Source organism: Rutilus rutilus (genome assembly GCF_951802725.1).
Source record: "Rutilus rutilus genome assembly, chromosome: 15".
Classification (NCBI taxonomy): Eukaryota; Metazoa; Chordata; class Actinopteri; order Cypriniformes; family Leuciscidae; genus Rutilus; species Rutilus rutilus.
Genome location: NC_140220.1, coordinates 7,791,974 through 7,806,132, shown reverse-complemented (window position 1 = coordinate 7,806,132; position 14,159 = coordinate 7,791,974). Strand labels below are relative to the sequence as shown.

At 37.1% G+C, this 14,159-nt stretch overlaps 1 protein-coding gene across 1 annotated transcript in view; it reads right to left on the bottom strand.

Moving 5' to 3' along the window:
* Positions 1-14,159, bottom strand: part of slc35f1 (solute carrier family 35 member F1) — a 118,354-nt gene that overhangs the window by 18,944 nt on the left and 85,251 nt on the right. The window contains exons 3-5 of the mRNA XM_084431464.1: positions 10,927-11,054; positions 5,957-6,116; positions 5,047-5,203 (exon numbers count right to left, since the gene is read on the bottom strand). Of these exons, the coding sequence (XP_084287590.1) occupies positions 5,047-5,203; positions 5,957-6,116; positions 10,927-11,054 (445 nt within the window). The remainder of the gene's footprint in view (positions 1-5,046; positions 5,204-5,956; positions 6,117-10,926; positions 11,055-14,159) is intronic.

The following is a 14,159-nucleotide window of genomic DNA, read 5'->3' as shown; positions in this document are numbered from 1 at the left end:
TTAGCTAAGAAAGATGGCGGCGCATCCAGACCCAGCGGCCCAGCGCTCTTTGGGTTTTGGCAGCTATTTTGTGTCTATACTATTCTAGGAACTGTTGAACTATAATTATTTTCAATAATTGTTAAATGGCAGATATTAAAATTATATACTTTGTCTAAATAAATGAGAAATAAAAAGTTAAATAATATTAAAGGGGTGGTTGATTATGATTTCACTTTTCTAACTTTAGTTAGTGTGTAATGTTGCTGTTTGAGAATAAACAACATCTGCAAAGTTACAACGCTCAAAGTTCAATGCAAAGGGAGATATTTTCTTTTACAGAAATAGCTTTTTAAGGACTACAACAAACGGCTGGTAGGGACTACACGACGTTCCTCCCGGGTTAGTGACATCACAAACCCTAAAATTTACATAAACCCCACCCCCGGGAACATGCAAGCAGTGTTGTAGTGGTGGAAAGTTTGATTCTTTCCAGAGACTCGTTCATTTTCAGTTCGTTCACCAAAATGATTCGTTCAGACTCGTTCACTGATTCGTTCAGTGATAATTTCTTCATATTAGATATATACTGCAGCAGGTGGCGAAAAAGAGTGTATTTTATGTTATGTTTTAATGAACGTATTTACTTGTTACAAAAAAAAAGTGATTTGGCTTTGTTAAAATGTGTGCCTTATTTACTAAATTAATAAAATAAGTCTAAATAAGTGGTTCAGATGACCAAACCAAGGTTTTCTTGCATAATTAACATTTTAATTATTTAGTCAGACATACACATTCATAAATCTGGGATTATATTAAACGTTGATGTTCTGTATGTTGAATATGAATATAAACAATTATATGTGCACACCTATAACTGCGCTTTGAATGAGATTTAATCACATGCTAAATGACCGATCTACCCAGTACTCTCATTCACGAACGAAAGTACCAGTTCAATTCGTTCACGAACGAGATCTCTCCCTCTCGTTCAGACTCAAAACAGAGCGATCTCAGTCAGTGATAGGCATATTCGTTCAGTAGATCCAACCAAATACATGCCCCTTCACAGCCCGAACTGAAATGCTATTTGCTGACGTTATGAGACCTAACCAATACTGTCATATTTTTTTGGTTTGTTTTAGTTTTTAGAGAAGTGCATATGACATGAATAAAACGTAATGAATTCATTTTGATAATACAAAATGAACACAAGTAGTCAAGTAAATTGTTCAAAGTGCAAAATACCACAAAACTAAGACTAAAACACACAACCAAAATATAAGAAAAGCAGGTAACGAGAAGTGTAAATTTAAATCAAGTAAACAGTCAAGTGCGCCCCCCTTAACTCAAACCAAGTAAAAAATGACGATGTTAATTTGTCTTTGTTATATTTAACCAATATATTGCGTTATTAACCTGTTTTCATTACAATGGTAAAGTGTAAATTTGTTTATTTGATGCAAACATGCTAACTACACAAACCTAGCTCTATCGGTTCGCCATCATTATCGTTCAAACAACTGGTTATTTTCGTTCATGAACGACATACCAGTTCGTTCAACTCGTACACAAACGATAAGATCTCTCTCTCGTTCAGACCTATGGTTCAGACTCAAAAGCAACTCGGTCAGTCAGTGAAGGGCGTATTCGTTCACTACATCCAACAAATCACATGCTCCGTCACATCTCATACTCGAAGGCTATTGGCTCGAGGTTCATTCTTTGACAGGTTGAAAACACCGGTTCACTGAGCTGCGCATGCGCTGCTAATAGCGCCGCACTGCTGTGGAGGGAGGGATTTCAGTGAACGAGAAATATGAGTCAATGGATTACGTGAACGAGAACGATTCGTTCACCTAAAGGATTCGTTCAAAAAGAACGATTCGTTCACGAACGTAACATCACTACAGTGTTGAGAAGAGGAAGAGTTGTTGTAGTATAGAGCACATTTGTGAGTCTGCTCAAGATTTCGTCTTTTCACATTTATTGCAATACATTACATAACACAAATGCAATAGCATGTCACTGTAGACATTACAACAGTTCCCACACAAGTAATTTATAGATTATCATGAAAGAATATGCTAATCAATGACTTGGAGATAGTTAACTCCACATCAGCAACATAAATTAATCAACTAACCATCCAGAAACGTCCTGTTGCATTCAACATGTTGTCACTTCTTCTTGAGTCTCTTCATTATTGTCTGACTTTGGTTTGAACATAAAAGGCAGTACAGTTTCTGACATTTTAGTGCGTGTCTGCAAGCTGCCTGCTAACACACACAAGCTGTTGAAGCTCCGCCCTCTGTGCCAGGAGCAGCAGCTCATTTGCATTTAAAGAGATACACACAAAACGATGCGTTTTTGCCCACCCTCAAAAAGGGACAATTTTACCATGCTATAAAAAATGATCTGTGGGGTATTTTGAGCTAAAACTTCACATACACACTCTGGAGACATCAGAGACTTATTTTACATCTTTTAAAAAGGGGCATTATACCACTCCACAAAAATCTGTAATTTTAAATGATACAATTTAATATAACTCTATCCTCGCCATTGACGGAACTTTCCATGTTTTCACTGTTATACGGTGGGGGGGCGCTATGACACATCTTCTAAAAGAGTAGTGAATCTCTGGATCAAAAGACAAGAAACAAGCAATAGCATATGTACGCAGATCCATATGTTAAAATAACGCGATCATCAACATTAAACAGCACATAAATCAAAACTGCCCTACGTTACTGAATGAAATGTTGAACCCATGAAGAGGAAACGACTGTGAAGCTTTCTGAGTGTTGATGGGCTTGATCTACTCCTATGTTTTGATCATAGTTCTGAATCCGATCCAGAATAAGTCTGACAAAAATAAAATTTTCTCAGCTTTTTGCTCAAAATGTTTTTTTTTTTATGAAACATACCTACATTCAAGTGTTGATAAAATAATAATGCATTAAGCTAGAATAAAACAGTTTTGTTGTTTAAAAGCAGAGGGTCTTTTCTTTCTTTTGATATATTGCATGGTCAGATATTCATAAAACAAAATATTCTGAGGGCCATGACATTTTTGTAAAAATGAACAAAAATGGTGCCACTGGGGGGGGGGAGTTAAGCATTACAACTTTAGAATGTACAGTATTAAAAATGGATATTCATTTTGAGATTTGCTAAAGACTATATTTAACAGTGTTATTAAATTACTAGTATTATTAAATCCAAATTTTGATGGCGCGAGTATTAGGCGATGACACGAGTATTAGATGACGGTAAAAGCTAAAGGCCAATTCACATTGTTCCAACAGACGCTGACAAATGCAAACAGTCACCAGATTACAGCATGTCACTTCTCAGACACTCCAAGACCGACAAACACAGCATGTTCAATCGGTGAAAGCAAGCTCCGACAGATGCCAACACAAACTGATCCGACAAAACCCAACGAAGTGTCTGTTGCTGTCTGCACGGTATGACAATTTTACCATGTATGAATTGCACAGTATGAATTGGCCTTAAAGGCCACAAAACTACAATTACTTGATCTTTAACGTTATATATATAGGGCCCTATCTTACACCCGGCGCAATGCAGCGCCAAGCGCAACACAAATGTTTTTTGCTAGTTTCAGTCCGACGCAGTTATCATTTTCACGTCCTGCGCCACGTTGTTTAAATAGCAAATGCATTTTCGGCATCCTTCGGCATGCTGGTCTGAAAGCGAGGTGTGTTCTGGCACATTGTTGGCGTGTTGCTATTTTGAGGCAACAGAAATAGACTGCGCCATTAACCAACTGAAACCTGGTCTAAAGTCAATGGCGCAATATTTCATTTTGTTATTTAATGAGCGCGTTAGTAATGTGCGCCTATAGGCGAGTCCACAACGCGCGTACAATCTGCTTATTAAAACACACAGGGACGCACAGCAGCACACAAACATGCCAAATATTTAAAATAAAAGGATTACAATGTAAAAGATTATTATTGTGTACATAAAGACATGGTGGAATCCAGCTTATCCCGTAGATAGTCTGCTTGCGCACGAGCAGTTCCGTTTGTGCTCTGGAGACGTGTTCGGTCTTTCCACTATCAAATTCCGTCATGTAAATAGCGAATCTGCCATGGCGCGAGTGCAACTGGCATTTAAAGGGAATGGGAGATGAGACTCTGATTGGTTTAATGCACGTAAATCCCAAAACACACCCATTACTCATTATGAGAATAGGGACCATGCGCCTGGCGCGCCGACCATTTTTCCCGTCGTTAAACTAGCAAAAGTGAATTCGGACACGCCCTGAGTGCACTTGTGCCGTGCGCTTTAGACCATGCGCTTAGTAGGGCTGCACAATTAATCGAATTTCTAATCGCGATTACAATTATGGATGCCACGATTACGTAATCGTTCAAAGCTGCGATTATTAAAAAAAATATATATATACACTCTGCGTGCATTTAGAGCATGTTATGTTATGAGAGGTGAATCACAAATACTTCAGAAAATGCAGCACAATATGAACTACCAGGCAGTGACATATGTGTACGCTGAAATAAAAAGTCTTTCACCACAGAAAAACGGACGTTCCTGTCATGTCAACCGTTATAGGCTACTGTGTTCGTAGCGCGCACTCTTCAATTGAACGCGCAAATGCAGTATTGTAATTGTGTATTCACCATGGTAACTGTCGTTTCAATATTAACCCCAAAATGCCACTTTATTTTCACTTTGTGTTATTTTTTATATTTTTAAATGACTGTGGTGGCTCATACCAACATTGTATTAACAAAAGCTAGTTGGGACTGCTATTAATAGGCCTAATGTTTATTTCTTAGTAGTCTTTACTATTAGTCATACTCTTGCAATTTATGTGTATGGACAGTGTGTGTGTTCACAATTTTTAAGTAAACATGTATAATAATATGTGTAAATTGTGATAATCGTAATTAATAATCGCAATTACAATTTCAAGGGAATAATCAGCAATTAGGATTTTTCTCATAATCGTGCAGCCCGAGCGCTTTGATCGTTAAAATAGGGCCCATAGACTGTTAAGAGTAAGAGACTCACAGTTGGATACCACTGAAGAAGGAGCCAAAGAGACCCATCATCCCCAGGAATTCGACCCGGCTCAGGTTCTTCACGATGAACTCCTCACAAACATTGGAGATGCCATAGAGCGTCGCCCCAGCAAGAACCAATAGATCCCCTAAGAGTTTATGGTCCCCTGTATGAAACAGACACGAGTCGTATATTAGATAATACAATCATATTATAGAACATCATAGATCCATAGTCAAGTGCTCAAATACAAATTTTCCTGTAAAATAAATAATAAAACATTATTTTAATAATATGAATTATATTTTAATAATATGTATATGTAAGATAATATTTATAATCATAAATTGTTTCTCTTTTTTTCTTTGCTGAAAAGTAAATTTCAGGCAAAAAAAAACAATGACAATGAAAATAATATTCGAGTATCTGTAGCTCAACAGGTAAAGCAATGCATGTGTTAAAAGCCAAAGACAAGGGTTAAATTTCTAAGGGAACACACATACATATAAAACGTATACCTTGAATTCACTGTAAGTCGCTTTGGATAAACGCAATCCACCAAATGCATAAATGTAAACACTCACTCAGTGGTGGGTAAATTATTCTCAGACAACTCTAACAACAGCATAATTGCTGCAAATTAGTATGTTTTTCATTAGACTGCTCCTTGGGGAAAGCTGTGTGTGTGTATACGGACAAGCCCCTACTGTTCATTCATATTTAATAACTGACTCTGAAACTGAATCAATCTGCATGATCCAGGGTTCTCGAGAGGATTGGGCAGTGCTTTACACTGATGTAACGTCTGGACTGTGGCTGCTCGAGAAACAAAACACCACCCAGGGGAAAGGAGAGAGGGTTATTGTGTGGGTTAATATTCAGGGTGTGCCGTGACACTGGTGTAGGGATGAGGACTTACCGAGGCCTTGTTGTCGGCCCACCAGGACGTCTGCGCCCACCATGCAGCCCATGCCCAGGAGACACACGCCCACACCCACAAAGTGCAGCGCTTTATACCTGACTAACAGGAAGAACCACGACAGCAGCAACACCACGGGGATCACGAAGCAGTCCAGCAGCTGGGGAACAAATTGAAGAATTCAATTAAAAAAATACATTAACCTCAAAGGGAAACATGTCCATGCAAAATGTTCAAATAGCTTACAAATGCCTTTTAAATTCTGATTCAATTCCTGGATTTGAATAGAGAAAACATACGAGATGCAGAACAAAAATTGTATGTAATATAATTGAAATTTCATATAAATGTCAATAAACGTTCACACTTTAGATTAGGGTACAATTCTCACTATCAAGTAACTATTAACTACGACTTTTGCATCAATAAACTCCTAATTACTGCTTATTAATAGTCAGTAAGGTAGTTGTTTAGTTTAGGTATTGGGTCTGATTAAGGGATGTAGAATATGGTCATGCAGAATAAGGCATTAATATGTGCTTTATAAGTACTAATAAACAGACAATATCCAAGTAATATGCATGTTAATAAGCAACTAGTTAATAGTGAGAATTGGACCCTAAACTAAAGTGTTACTGTAATTTCGACTACAAAAGCAAAGTTTGGTTTAACAAAGACTTGTTTATATATTTAATCTATTTTTTTTTATTATTATTATTGTTCATTATACAGTATTTAAGAACATTTCCTTTCATTCCAATCCAGCTTCCTATGGAAGTGTGGGCAATCTGATAAAATGATTGATAGAACGATAGATAGACAGATAGTCCAATTCTCAGCTCCAATCTGATAATATTCCTCTAGTAAGGTATTAAAAAGTTTAGTGCAAATACATTTTTCATGAGTTCTCAATGACTGAAGGACACACAAGAGATATAATGAGGTCTTAAAATTCATACAAAGCCTCTATTTATGCACTAAGATCAGAGACATGCGTTAAAAAAAGGTTTTTTGGGGGGGGGCCAGCCAATAACACGAAAGGGAGAACAGGAGAAGGAGAAGAGAATATATAAGCAGAATTAGTAAGGACATTTGCATTCTGGACCTCAGCCAGCACCATGACCATCTATAACAAGCAATCATCTACTCTTAATAGGCAAATATTTTAAAGAGCGGCTCCATCGTATGGTTCGGCATGACTGCATATTAATATTGATGAGCCGTTGTGTAACCTCATTACGGTCTATATAAAAATGTTAAAATACACGTTGTGATCCACAGGGGAAAAACAGCATGCAAAAGTTTGGGAGGCGGGAAGCCTCTCCTCACACGGAGAAGAGCACAGCGTGATGAACTCCAGTGTGGCATGAGCAGCAACCCGACTGACCTCATCAAACAAGCTATCACGCTAGAAAATGTTGAAAATGTGAAAATGTTTTTTCCAATTTAGAGCTGAAAATGCATTAGCTCTGCACAAGCCTCTGGCTTGTTCATCAGTCACTTACTATGTCTCAGTTTGTGACTTCATTTGATCCATCTTGTACACAATGTAAGGTTTAACAACTGAGAAAGGTGGGCTGCGTGTGTATATGATTTACCCTATGAAATTGACATTTAATCTAATTTTCTGTTGTTCTTTTACACTTGCATATTGACTTTACTTTGACAACAGCAAAACCCTAATTACTACGCCATTGTTAATACTGTAAATTATATTAAATTATTATATAAATTAAAATCACATCAGTCATTTTAATCCCTCTTTTTTATTGTACCAAGTTTCCAGTTTTATTAGATAGATGGAAAAGACTGTTAGATCAATACGCCACAGTAGTTGGCGACAAGTGACCTAATGAGTGAGTCATTGAATCGTTCATTAAATCATTAGTACAAAAAACGCTGATTCAAAAAGGAACTGAATCATTAACTCAAATTGAATCATTTCAACACAGAATCATTCAGCAACTAGGTTGTTGGTGAAGCAAAAACAAAGTAACTCTTTCTTGAAGCACAAAAGAAAAAACGAGCCAAGCACGTTTGGATGCTGTCTTGGCAAAAATCTGAGCAAAAGTCATGTAGTATATTCCAGCCTTATATATATATACATATAAATATCACTTTAATAAAATTGGAAAAGAACATATTATAGACAACAAAAAAAACATGATATGAAACATACTTGTGAAATAATATTTAAGCTTAAATTGCACAAATGTCAATGGTATTTTGGAGGAAACTATGGGTACAATGGTACATTTTTGTAACGTGATCTCAACATTATAGCTTGTACTTTTCTGGCAAATTTTGAAACTTTCTGAGCACCTAATGTCACCTGTCTCCTGATGAATCACTAATGTTGTAGTGTTCCTCCCTGGTAAGTCGCTTTAGATAAAATAATCTGTTCATTTAATAAATGCATCTAACAGAGGAAATTTCAAGCAGGAGGTTTCAGTTCATTGGAGTGTGTTCTAATGAGTGTCAATGCAGGAATCTGAAGTCTTGCTGTTTGTCATCAGTGCGGTTCCTGTTAAATCTGATACGTTTTTCACTTATCTGCATGCAGCACTCTGCTCCAAACAAATGTTGCTCATTTCCATCCAGTGAAATGCAGCCTGTTTTTGGTTTATTAAATAAAATAAAAAAACTTGAATCGAGGAGACCTTGCACTCAAGTTTACCAACTATTTTAAAATACCAACTATTTTAGTTGTAATGACATTGTAATGTAATGAAGTTACAAAATACAATATAGCTCACAAGTTCACTTAAACACTCAAATTAATTGATATTATTTTAAATTATCATAAAAAATATATTACTTTTACCATGTCAATTTAACATTAATTTGGTGTGATTATGATAAAAAAAATAACACATTTAATCATATTCCCTAACAGTTTTAAACCAACAGTTATTAAATTTTCCTACATTCCCTGTTGCAATTCAAGCTTGCTCATCTAACATCGTTTTTTTTTACAACAAAGCATCGCCCATCTACAGTATTTACACTAAAGTTGGTTGCAAACTAATGCAGTAAATAATTAAGAACTCTGGTGGCGTGCTTCAAGGTTTCAGCGTTCGATTGACCAGCAGGAGCATCTGCGTCTGGCTCCACTGTCTGATCAGAGACGCTGGAGTCTCCAGTGGCTCTGAACAGTATGAACTGAACTTCTAATTCTCTTTTGTGCTGGGCAGAGAACACAGAGACAGATAACGCTTTAAAGTTGTGCTGCGCAGGCACCTGAGAAGTGCTGAACTGGCGGTACCTGCTGATTGGTCGCAGTGGGCGCGTTTAAAAAAATTGCGCTCTTGAAAACCAATAAGTGCATGTTTGCAGGGACGTCATACACCTATTATTTTGATGTAGTCCTGGCTGGTGCCCAAGGCTAGATATGACATGACCCAAACAACTTAGTAGTTCATTATATATTTGCAAAACATTTTCATCTAGAAGTAAAGTTGCCTGCAAGTGGATTAGATTCAGATACTGAGCTAATATACAGTATTACTGTGTTTAATAAACAAATCTAAGCAGCAACTAAACTTGACAGCCAGTGATCATGCAGTTTCATTGTACAGAGAAGCTTTGAGATTTGCAATATAATTATTTTTGTTTTATGTAGGCCAGTAAGAGCTGTGCATGTAAACCTCACTCCCCTTGCCTCAAGAGGCGCACTAGCGACTGACGATAGCGGAAACCCGGGTGTGAATCCCGCTCGGAGTGGGTCAAGTAGAACCGTTAGATTTGGTGCCGTGACCCAGATGGGAGTGAGGTTTAGGGGGATGATTATATCGGAGATAGGCCAGTAAGAGCTGTACGTGTAAACCTCACTCCCCTTGCCTCAAGAGGCACACTAGCGACTGATGCTAGCGGCTGCGGTCTTTAGCGTCCTTGTTAGCGCGCCCACTTCCCACGCCGGAAACCCCGGTGTGAATCCCGCTCGGAGCGGGTCGAGTAGAACCGTTACATTTGGTGCCGTGACCCAGATGGGAGTGAGGTTTAGGGGGGTGAGTGTAATGGACGTAGGCCAGTAAGAGATGTGCGTGTAAACCTCATTCCCCTTGCCTCAAGAGGTGCGCTAGAGGCTGTGGTCTCTAGCGTCCTTGTTGGCCTGCCCACCTCCCACGCCAGAGACCACGGTTCGAAACCCATTTAAAGTGGGTCGAGTAGGACTGGTTACCAAATTTAGCCACTTAAATGTGTGATTTCTGCCACAACTCCTTTTTCAAGCAATAAGCATAACAATTATCAAAGATACTGCAATTAGAGTTTTGAGAGGGAATGATGCCTCTGTGGTGTTTGTTTGTTTTGGGGCGTATAAATATCGAACAGCATCTGTATTCACCTGTTGTCACATGCTATCATAATGCTGTGGGATCTTATCACAAAGAAATCAATAACAACAACACACTCTTGTTTTAAGATGTGTACTCTTGTGCACATTATAAAATCCTTATTGATCTGATCCTGATTGAGCTGATCCTCTCAGCTACACCTTCACACCTGATAAAAGCCTGTCTTTATGTCCCATTGAGTGTCTAATGGTAGAGCAGACTAGGCTAATATATGCCTGGATGCCAGCACATTCTCTAACAAATAGTTGATGTCAGTCTTAGCATCCACAAGGGCTCTTGTAATGACTGTTAGTGATGGTAATAGAAGAGTGAGAAGTGAAAAAAATCGATCTTTTTCTCTGTTGGAATCTCTAATAATCATTGAGACCTCCTCTGGCCACTAATCAAACACCATTAGCAGTGACGTGAATAAGGCTCTTTCAGCACTAACAGCGCCTTAATGAAGATTAAATGACAAGCAATGTGAGGCAAACAGCCGAGCTTTAACTGCCAATCGGACATACATAAAGGCTTCAAGCCACTGCGTTTTCGCTTCTTAGATTTCACAGTCTTTCTTTTCTTTCCCTCACAATGCACAAACACACACTCATAAACATTTGCTGGGGTGTAACCTACCTGAACGCTGGTCAGCGTGGTGTACTGGTAGGCTTTAATGACCAGGTAATTGGCTTCTATATCAATCAATCCCAGAATCATGTACTTCCACCATCTTCTTTTCAGTATTGCCAGTAGATTCTCCTCTCCTGTGGGAAAACATGAAGGTACACAGTGAGTTCACTTATAGACAGTCTGCTGTGGTATAAGTCATTTTACACGATCAATATGAACTTATACGTACAAACTGTTTGGAAAAACGGTCAATTTGTTGATTGGTTTGAAGTCAAGCAGGCTGAAGGCTGATGTTAATATGAACAGAACAATGAGCAGAACATAATCCTGGATAAACCTTCTTTTGCTGATGGTCTGACCTGGAATATCATTCCTATAAATCATTGACCTCAGATTTTAAGGATAGATTAGGGATACATGGATTAGGTCGCATGGAGCAGATCGTACCATATAATAAATCAAAAATGACCCCAAAAAGAATAAACCAATAATTTGAATATACAAGACTACTGTTTTTTTGTTTGTTTTTGTTTTTTGTGAAATTAATACTTTTATTCAGCAAGGAATACATTATATTAAATTGATCAAAGTGACAGTAAAGACATTTATAATGTTCTATCAAACAGATTATGTCCTTTGGACCTTAATATTGATCAAAGAATCCTCAAGGAAAAGTTTCCTCAAAAATATTAAGCAGCACAACTGTTTTCAACATTGATGGGAAGTTTTTCTTGAGCAGCAAATCAGCATATTAGAATGATTTCTGAAGGATCATGTGACACTGAAGAATCAGCTTTGCCATCACAGGAATAAATTCTATTTTAAAATATATTTAAATACAAAACATTTATTTAAAATGTTTATAACATTTCATAATTGTATTGTATTGTATTTTTGATCAAATAAATGTAGCTTTGCTATAAGTTTAAGAGACTTCTTTCAAAAAGAAAGGAAAAAAAAGATCCTAAACTTTTGAACCGTAGGGTTTGCTCACATTTGTTTAAAATGTAAAATGTATTTAAATTTAATTAAAATGCATCATAATAAAACACTTTCCACAAGAAATATGACATGACATGGTACAAAAAATAAGCCAAAACAAGATTAGCAAAGAAAGGTCAAAATAAATATCATTTGTCAATTTTCAAGAAACTACAGATTAAATCAAAAACAGGTCTACAGATTTTTCGATAGGCGCAAACGGATCCAGCAGATCCGACCCTGAAGAAATAAAAAATAAAAAACAGTTTTCTTTCTGCACTGAGGTTTTGTTAAAATACTGCAGTGATCTCTTGACACAGCAAAGCTGCTCTTGAAATAAATATGAGTTTTCTATAGAATCATAACAGCAGAAGCACTGCAGGTAATAAAGCAAGATGAGGAGAACTTACTGTAGGAACAAAAGTCTTTGCAGACATTCTTGCTTAAGTTTCCCCATTATGCTTATTATTTCAGCTGAAGTAGAGTGGAAAGGTGAACCGTCCATCTTGGTCGTTTCTAAATGAACAGACAATTTCTGACAATTCTGACAAATTTCTGACAAATGAAGACAATATCCGCAGGGAACAAACTTGATGTCTGGCACATTCCAGAAACTTTTAATGGACAGCCTGACTACTAGTTTGGGGGGGAAATCTATTTCTGTTCCAATTTTTTTTCCAAAGTTTGAGCACTTCCTTTGAAACCACTAGTGTTTTATTGCAAAACCTTAACATTTAATTGACTCATTAGGCCTTTTCAACATTTCAAAGCTCTCAGGATGGCTCCAGCAGACAAAACCTCTGAAAATAAGGATGATTGCTCTAATCTAATTGAACACAAAACAATTGTTTTGTTCTTTGCAGCTTCCACAATCTGAAATGTTATTAGGAAATTAAAGTTAAGAGCAACTGGTAAAGTCAAGATAAAATCTGCAGACCAAGAAAGAAAGATTTCTGAAAAAAGCTGCAGGAATATAAAGCAGAGCGTATGTCACGTGTTCGCTTGCAACTGTATTCTGTGACTATAAAACTAAAAGTACTGTATGTTAAGACAAAAATGGAGAAGCGGTTGAAGAACTGAAAAATTTAAGCATGGGGATAAATACATTTTCCATTGAGATTGTGTGACAAACACACTTGTGCAATTAAAGGGAGGAATGGATTGTATTAAGCATTAACAAATCCTGGATAAACCACAAAATCATACATTAACTACTTTTAGAAACAAATTCAGGGCTTTGGAGCATCACAGCTAAATATGTGATGAATAACCGAAGTCTAAGTCATCTCAAACAAGCTGCACATGCAAGGTGACCTGAAATAATTCTGTATTTATACTCTGATTTACACACAATTATTAATAATAACAATCAATCAACCAGTAAATAAATAAAGTTCTGAGTTATAGTATTTTTTCAATCTATTAGGTGACATTTCCTGAGATCTTAATGCATTATAATGCACTGTATGTTCATTATACTGTATGTTTCAATACCGGCTGTCGATATGTATTCATTCTTTCCTATTCAGTTTCTAAAAAACAGCATTAATGGAATTAACAACTGGCCATTAAGACTTTAAATGTGACTGTTAAATGGTTTCAAAGAATAAAAGAATGAAAAATATTCTCATAAGAAAGTGTGAAATGAGATGTTACAGGCAAGGGCAGATACATTCAACATCAAATGACAATCAAACAAGGAGAAGGCCTGTCTGCCCAACGGTAATCAAACATTTTACTATAGATTACATTAAGCAGAGATTATAATTGCATTTGCAGATGCCTCTTACTGGGGTTAGATTTAATGGTCCAGAGAAAAGTACTTTAAAGGGACATTTCACCTAAATTAAGTCATCATTTACTCAGCCTGGTGTTGTTCTAATGCTGTATGCACCACAAAAGGAGGATTTGAGAAATATGTCCCGCTCGCGCTCGTCCATATAATGGCAGTGAATAGCGACCAACATCAAGCTTTTTTAAAAAGATGCAAAAGTATCACAGAATGATCCCATGCAACATGTGTCGTATATTCCAAGTGTTCTGGGAGTATTAGATATGCAATTTAATGTATTAAATCCTTATCTTGGCCATTGGTGTGTGCATGGCTACGCGGCGCGCGAGTTCGTGCGAGCATCGCAGTTCACTCCGTCTCGCCCAGAAAAAGCATCACGCACTACCTTCTTGTTACGATGAACACAACGGATATATTCATGGTACATGGATTGTATTACGTATCACTTTTTTGATAATGTAATAAT